Below are 8,316 nucleotides of genomic sequence, written 5' to 3' on the forward strand. Positions count from 1 at the left end.
TGCATAAATACATGTGGATCCTTCATCTAAAATATTTAAAAGTCTAGTTCTTAAACAAGATTATCATCTATCTGTTTATTGTCAAGCATAAAAGTCTGATGTGTTTTAAACTAGAATAAATATCTCAGTTCTTCAACAGCATCCAAAAAAGATTTTTATTTCAATCTGTCTTTAAAATCAAGAGAAAACATATAGTCACTCAGAAACTATGTTTAGTTGCACCATAAAAACATCTGATCCATAAGGCACTAAAACATCCTTGCACATATTGACATAGTCACTATCAGTTGGTCATCAGTATTATTTATTCTTCTATTCACCTGAAAAAGTAAAAGTTCAAATAGTATTATTATGTTCTTACATCTCATTTGTTTTAAAAATAAACTATAAATAATTTTTAATTTTATCAAAATGTGCATTTATAAACAAAATATCCATTCACTTTGGGTGCGTGTTAATTTTTGTGTCTTGTTTTTTTTGTCCATATTTTAAATTAACTTTTCTTATATTATTTAATGCCTATAAAAATATTCATCTTTATAGGTAAATGTGTTTACTTTGTACATCAAACTGTATTAACGGATACAAGATTTAAGCATTTACGGTAATATAGATGTCAATGAATATTTACAGGGTATATATTAATCATAAGACATATTCAATTTGTACCATGTATGTGCATATTTACTAAATTTTGTCAGAACCATATTTTTTCTTCAAACATGTTAAAAAGGGAATCAAATATTTTTTACTAGCTTATGAATGACCTAATGGTGACAATAATGTTTACAGAAAACAGAATGTGAAGCCTAAATTGCATTTGTAGTGACACGAAAATGCAAATTGGTCTGGACACGCTATATATATTTAAAACCCTTATTGCAACTTTATGTGATTTATTTGTTTCAACATTTAATCCAAATCTGATCATGCATTGGCTGGAAGCCAAAAAGTTGATAAATTTTGTTATTGTCATTATTATGAAGTTTAACAATAAAAAGAAATTTAAAGTTAAAAAAAAAAATATATTGCTAAATATTGCATGGGAAATAATTAATAGGAAAGGCATCCACTCATGAAATACAACTTTTTGAATGTCCATGGAATATATGGTTGTTTTACAATCACCGAATGGAAGACAATAAATACTGCATCATGATAGACTTTTAGCTGGCTTTTGCCATTCATGAAATGTGCATAAAAAGATTGTACTTGGTCTTCAGAAATTTTGCACATTCAAGGTTAATATTCTTATTGTTATCATTTTTATTTTTGTATATATTAGTCCTTAAAACATAGACCTGAAAGTGTATTTGCAAATTGTTCATCATTTAACATTGTGAGCTTTGTTGTTAAATGAATTTTTGCCTACTTTCACTTTGGAACTGTTCAGCGAAAAACAAACATGGCTGACAATGCAGAATCAACTTTAAATTAAAAGCACTTTGGGGGTCAATTTTTCAATTTTGAAACTTTATTGATGGAATTTAATCACACATTACGGAAAAAAACTAAATGTTGTCAATAGTGATTAAAAGATATATCTATTTGCTCTACGTTTTCATATATAAAAATGTCTAATTTGAACTACTGCGGACAAAATGTTGACTGCATGGAGATAACTTTTGGCAAATTAGGTGCCTTGTAAGGTATAAAATGGTATATGTATTGTAAACAGGTGCTGGATAGTTATTTTATTCTCGATGATCAACTTAAAGAATTCAGATTATTTTATGCTATTTTTTACAATAAATGATAAGACTGGACAGTTATCAAATTGGAAGTGGCCTGTACGGCTAGCCAAAAGTTCTAGCCGTACGTGAGTCACGTACGACTAGCAAGGACACACTGTATTGGCTAGCCGTACGGCATTTTCAAAATTATATGGAAGTCGAAAATGTATATGTTTTTTTATGACTTTGAGCGAGGACTTTAACCAAGAAACAGCAATTCACGAATTCGAAATCCTGGCTTAACGCCATTTTCCGGTACCTTCTGTACATAGCTCTGGGGAATTCACCTAATGGAGTGTAATAGCTAACTCGATGTTTTCGGCCTTTTTTTAAAATTAAATTGAAATAACACAATTATTTCTTTATAAGAAAATAATTAAATATCATTGTATGAATAATTCCATACAAAAAATAAAGTAAATACACAAGTTTACGCAGAAAATAACTTTCAGTGATTTTTCTCGCTTAATTGGGAAGAAGCCTTAGCCTCTTGATTTTGGGAAAAATTATCGCTAAAATTGCTAATTTGGGAAGAAAAAAGCATGTTTCAGTTCAGATGTTTGGGAAAACTGCATGATTTTAAAGAAAATTTCAATTGGGAAGAGGCCCTTTTTTCGGAGTCTGTTATATATGTAAGAAAATCACTGACTTTATTTATTACGGAAGATTCCACTACGTCTGTTTAAATTTTATTGATTTTCATTATAAACAATTTATTTTTTGAAAAATTTGCAATAGATATTAAAGGAACATTGATCATTTTCAAATATATCCAGTTTTTCCACCTTAAACGGTAAAATAATGATAGAAAAACAGAAATATCTTATATGAGTGTTATGTACTTCATTATGTGCAATTCCCCAGAGCTCAATCTGTAACGTACCGGAAAACGGGGTTTAGCTAGGTTTTCGAAAAGGTCAATTGTCTTCGTATGTTTACTTTTTAGAGATTAATGATTTTAATCGCCTTGTTGGCTACAGTAAAAAAAGTACGAATATCGATCTTTGTCATCTCAAGACGTTGAGAAAAAATAGCTTTTGGTCGCAGTTAAATAACAGCAATTGAAATAGTTTACAAAATTTTGATGATAATCCTTTTTTGTTTCATTAAGTTTAATTTTCGACACCTTTAAAATGAAACAAAAAAAAACACGAAATATTATTTTGTTGGGCTCTGATAATTGCGTCAATTACCGACGGTATAGAAGCTTAAGTTTGCATGTTCCGTGAAACGCATTTTTAAATTCTATTGTCAGTCCCTGGGTAAGCTTTGATAAAGGCTAATGAATTGATTGTGCTTTTAAATGTATGTTCAATATTTATCTACTGTATTTGAAAATTATACAATTATTTTTGCTTTTCACTGTTTTTTTTTTCAATGTTCTTTTTATTTATTCCACTCTGATCATTATTTATTCGATCCATGTGCTTAATTAACAATCATCTTTCATACAAATAAAACAACAAATCATAACGGGTTGTAATAGAATGCGAAATGGACTCCATTTCGCGAAATGAACTTACCGCCTACGAAATGGACAATTATTTGTTTAACCGTGATGAGTAACATTATTTTTATTTATTTATGTTTAACATATGACATAAAACTACAGATTGAACCAATTAATATTACTATTTTCTTATTTTATAGTCATATTTCTGAAAATAATCTGGCCTCTACGAAATGGAGTTTTCGGCCACGAAATGGAGTTTTCGCTTACGGAATGGACATTTGCTTTACAAATTATGGTGCAACTGACATGTCAAAAAGGGTATCTTTTCTATTCACGTACGTTTAATCTGGGACGACAAAAATATTTTTGTCCCAGGTTAAACATATGATATAAAAGAATCTTTCTATTTGAAAGTCCATACATGTATAAAACACTGAACTATGTGGCATTATTATACGATTATTTTCAAATATACAAGCATAAATAATGAAAAATTTATTACCAAAATTGTTTAAATAGTAATTTTATGTCATATATCACTTGTTCGTTATTAAAAATGATATTAAATAGTACACTTAAACCAAAATTTAAGAAAAAAATGTCCATTTCGTAGTCGAAAAGTTCATTTCGCGAAATGGAGTCCATTTCGCATTCTATTACTACCAAATCATAACTATGAGGCACAAAATAACATATGCATGTTCGACTTCCATATAATTTTGAAAAGTGCCTTACGGCTAGACAATACGGTGAGTCCTGGCTAGTCGTACGTGACTCACGTACGGCTAGAACTTTTGGCTAGCCATACAGGCCCGTACCGCTAGCCACTTCCTATCAAATTATTTACCTGTTTACCAGATGATAAATTTATTCAATCAATTGCTCCATCAAGGAATAAGTAACAATCTCTTCTGTCCATCACATTATCTAAGTCCTTTCTTTGCAACGTTTTTCGTTTTCCTTGCATGGTACTACCAGATGCGTCTTTAGAAATTAATTGAATAAAAAGTTCGGTGGCTTTGGCCAACGCTACAACTGCATCTTGACTAGCTAATGTTACATCGGGATCACTTTTCATAATGCTTTTTACACGAGAGAGGGGCAATTTCAATAATCTGTCAGGAGCAATATTATCTCCAGCATCATTTGGTGTATTTTCTTCAAGTATCTGACTTTCTTCGTTTTGTGTCGCGATTTCCTCCTCTTCTCCCGCCATTTTGATTTGCTTATCATCAATATCTTAGAAGCGCTTGAATAGTTCGTCCCCAATTTATTTCGTCTTTATAGCTTGCAAGACGTTTCGTTCACAAATATTAACATACCAGGAATCAAACCCCGCACACCGGTTAAAATTAAGTTACTTTAATGATCAAAAGGAACAAGTTATACAGATCTTTGTCTTTAAGAAAAAGAAAAAAAAAGATAATTTATGTTTTGTTTTTTTACTTTTTCTAAAAGATTAATGAACCCCATGTGAAAATTATATAGGCTACATGGTACTAAATCAAGTTGGACTATGGGCAATACAAAAAGTCATTCTTAATCAAAATCTTGAAACATCCTCAAATTTTCCTTTCCTACTCTCCAATTTTCTTGTATCTTTTATTTAAAAGATACATAATATAAAAAATCACCATCTTTTGCAAACATGTATATAGTTTTTTTTTTTAAATTAAGCAACATTAGTATGGTCGCAGGACAGGGCGGGCGGACTAGTATGATGGTACCCACTAAGGAGGTGGCTTCTAAGGTACTATATATCAAAAATATTTTTGAAGCATACTTTTTTTCATATATTTTTCTTTAATGTTCAGATTCCTTTTGTTTCATATGCAGACAAATGCTGTCTCACATATACAACAACCTGGCTGTGATCATTTACCAACTTCATGTATAGGGTCTTTCAAATAGAAATCGATCTGAAAGACCCAGATTACAAACATCTGCACACCATGCTATACTACCTTTTATGGTTTTCTGAGATCATACATAAATAAGGTAAAATATTGACTTTTAAACTTTACTTACCTTTTGCTTAGCAAAACCTTAAGATGTCTCCTTGGATTACTGAGTACAACCACAAGCTATCAATGAAATAATTCAAACACCTATGTGAACTTTGAACTCACATATCAGTGAAACGCAAGTGGTATGATACCTCAATTAACCACTTTGTTTTGAAACAAGGAACAGCAAAGATACAAAAGATTATTCATCATTGTAGTTTTTTTTGTTTCTTGTTTTTTTTTTGTTTTTTTTGGGGGGGGGGGATGTTGGGAAAGGGGGTTACAAAATTGAAAACAAGTCTTGTAGATTTGCAACAAACTTGCTGCATTTATTTCAATTCTCCCCAAAATATATATTACAATACTTGCTAAAACATTTCATTATTTTGACTCGCCAGTAATCATGGTAAAAAACATCAACATTCACGCCCCGATGATATATGACAAAAGTGATTCATAAAACTTTCAAAAATTGCTTTAAAATACAAGACATCAATGTAAGAGTCGATGTATAGCACATAATATACATCAAAAACAATGAAAGAGTTTTAGGATTTCTAATAACAAAGATTCCCTGTGTTCAAATGTATAATTATGTCAAAGATCTCAATTATTTGCTAATTTCAATTTATTATCCACCTTTAGGTCCAGTACATCAATGTTTATATCAACATTATTATATTGTATATTTCTAAAATAACATATGTTCAACAATAATCTATGTGCTGAGACAGTGCAACAAACATCACCTGAATGTAAAGAAAATCTAGCAAATAAAATTCTAAAACCACTGCAAAATTCACTCAAAATAAACCTTTTTTAAAGTAAAAACAAAAACAAAAAATAATATTGGAAAAAAATTTAAATAAGTTGACATCTTTTGAGCCAAAAATAAGTTTAACACCCCTTATATTAGACAATTTCAGTAGAAAACCACAATGAATGAAGAAAAATGTAGTTAACTCAGCTAAAGAAAAATGTAGCTATCTCAGCTGTTAGAACTTTGTTGTAAGTTCAGTGAAAGTAAGTAAGAAATCAAAGGTTCATCCAAAATAAAACTGTGTAATAAGTAACCACTCCCTAAACATTGTCAATGAAATGATCATATACAAGAAAAAGTCATTATTCTAGATTTTTTTAACTAAATACCATTTCCCTAGACATAGTGTATTGATACCAATACAAATTTGGTGAACTTATGCCCAAAAAATTTAAAGCACCAATACCTCAAGAATTTAGCGTAATTTTTTCATGATACAAAAGAGAAAGAAAATCAACACACTTGACAAATCTGATTTTTACTTTGGGGGGGGGGGGGGCTATGCACCCTTGTTCAAATCAGACAGCCCAATGTTTTGATGCTCGTTCTACTAAATATTCATATCACAACTTGAAGTCATCCTGTTCAATATACAATCTTTTTTGTCCCAGATAATCTAAAAAATTTAAGAAATGAGATGCTATCTTCAAACATTCTCTTCAAAATTCATAATCTATATAACAAATTAAAGAAATTGACAAAATCAAAATTACAATAAGAACATTTTTTGTGACATGTAAATTCAGTTGTGATTTGGAAATCCTCAATATTAACCTATATCTAATTGGTTATTGACATAAACTTAAAAATCCTTCCACAAGTGCAAAGAAAAATTTATTTCATTTTTGCCTCTCAAACAATTAACCCATACATTTAACATTCAATTAAGTGGAACAATACCTATGTTGGTTAACAAATAACCAAAATATTTTTATTTTATTCACAGAAGAATATTTCACTCTTCTGCAATTTCATGCCATTTTAAGGCGATGGATACAACAAAAATGAACTCAATTTTTTTTTTACACATTTGTAAACACAATAATCCTGACACACTATACATATGACATATATGACTATACTACACACATAAATCATTACACATGTATATAATTCTAGTGTATGAACTCTGCTGTTTTAACACATTCATGTAAACATATTATATGGAAAAAAAGATCATTTTGATTTAACAATATATCTCAATAAATTATGTATAATTATTAAAGCTTTAATTATGACTAGTATTACAGAATAATTTAATCACATAATTTTCATAAGAAATCAGTCAGTCACCAATTATTAATAATTCACTCATTCATGTATGTGTATACTTTATAATATATTCAAGGCAGCATTCCCTCACCAATAATTAAGAAACTTTTTAATTTTCTCTTTCCCTTATTTGTACATTAAAGTACAGTTTAAACATGTAACAAGAACACTTCATTTTCATGGCATAAGTTTATAGGTTTAGGTCTTTGCATAGTGACTGAACCTGGCTTTCATGCGTAGAGCTACATGTATATTTATTTTTTTACAAGGTTTTCTTAAACTGCAAAGAACATGGTTTTCTAGCTGATTTTCTAATTGTAGATATATATGAACTAGTTTTTAAGACATAAGTGAACAAAAAAGCGAAGGATATAATGAAAAGATGATATACAGGTATATGCCTTACTACATGTAACTGTAAAAATGAAAAATGATAATGACATGTTGAATTGAAATTCTTAACTCTCAATCAGGATGTAAATCATCAAACAATCTAAATAGTCCTAAAAACACATGCACCATTTCAGAAGCTGACAGCAAACTTACAAATTTAAGAGCTAAAATATTTTACCTAAATTTATGACTTCTGACAGAGTGACCTAGAATATACATTAGTCAGTCTATCTGAATGATGCTAGCAATTGAGGTTTATTTCTTATTGTATAATAATCAAGAAATAAAACATCCTTTTTTTTTTCAAAAAGACAAGGTGTATTTTACTTGTAAAAGTGTGCATAAAAAACAATAACAGTCAATTATCTGCCTACTTAACTCACTTAAATAATTACAGGGAGATAAATACAGCAGATAAAAGGTAGATAATAGGAGAGTCCATACTGGAATAACCAGCACTCATAATACTACAACTTTGCAGGTGAAAAGAAATTCAATCAACGAATATGTTTCATCTAGCTAAAGATGATCATTAAGCAGAAGAAAAAAAAAGAAAAAATGGAAAATAATGAGACAATATTAGAAAAAGGCAAAACTTGACAACATGTATATAGAACATTACATAATCTAAATGTTATT

At 29.6% G+C, this 8,316-nt stretch overlaps 1 protein-coding gene across 1 annotated transcript; it reads right to left on the reverse strand.

Annotated features, from left to right (window-relative positions):
- Nucleotides 1-4,033: 4,033 nt before the first annotated feature.
- On the reverse strand, nucleotides 4,034-4,425 carry LOC132759162 (DNA polymerase epsilon subunit 4-like). The gene has a single exon (XM_060750884.1). It carries the CDS (start codon nucleotides 4,400-4,402, stop codon nucleotides 4,058-4,060), a length of 345 nt encoding a protein of 114 aa, XP_060606867.1. The 5' UTR covers nucleotides 4,403-4,425; the 3' UTR covers nucleotides 4,034-4,057.
- Nucleotides 4,426-8,316: the final 3,891 nt, after the last annotated feature.

Source organism: Ruditapes philippinarum, unplaced genomic scaffold, assembly GCF_026571515.1.
Source record: "Ruditapes philippinarum isolate M1 unplaced genomic scaffold, ASM2657151v2 ctg450_1_1_1_1, whole genome shotgun sequence".
Classification (NCBI taxonomy): domain Eukaryota; kingdom Metazoa; phylum Mollusca; class Bivalvia; order Venerida; family Veneridae; genus Ruditapes; species Ruditapes philippinarum.

What these genes read in the sequence shown, in the direction of transcription:
- LOC132759162 (XM_060750884.1), bottom strand. Translation starts at nt 4,402, where the DNA reads ATGGCGGGAGAAGAGGAGGAAATCGCGACACAAAACGAAGAAAGTCAG.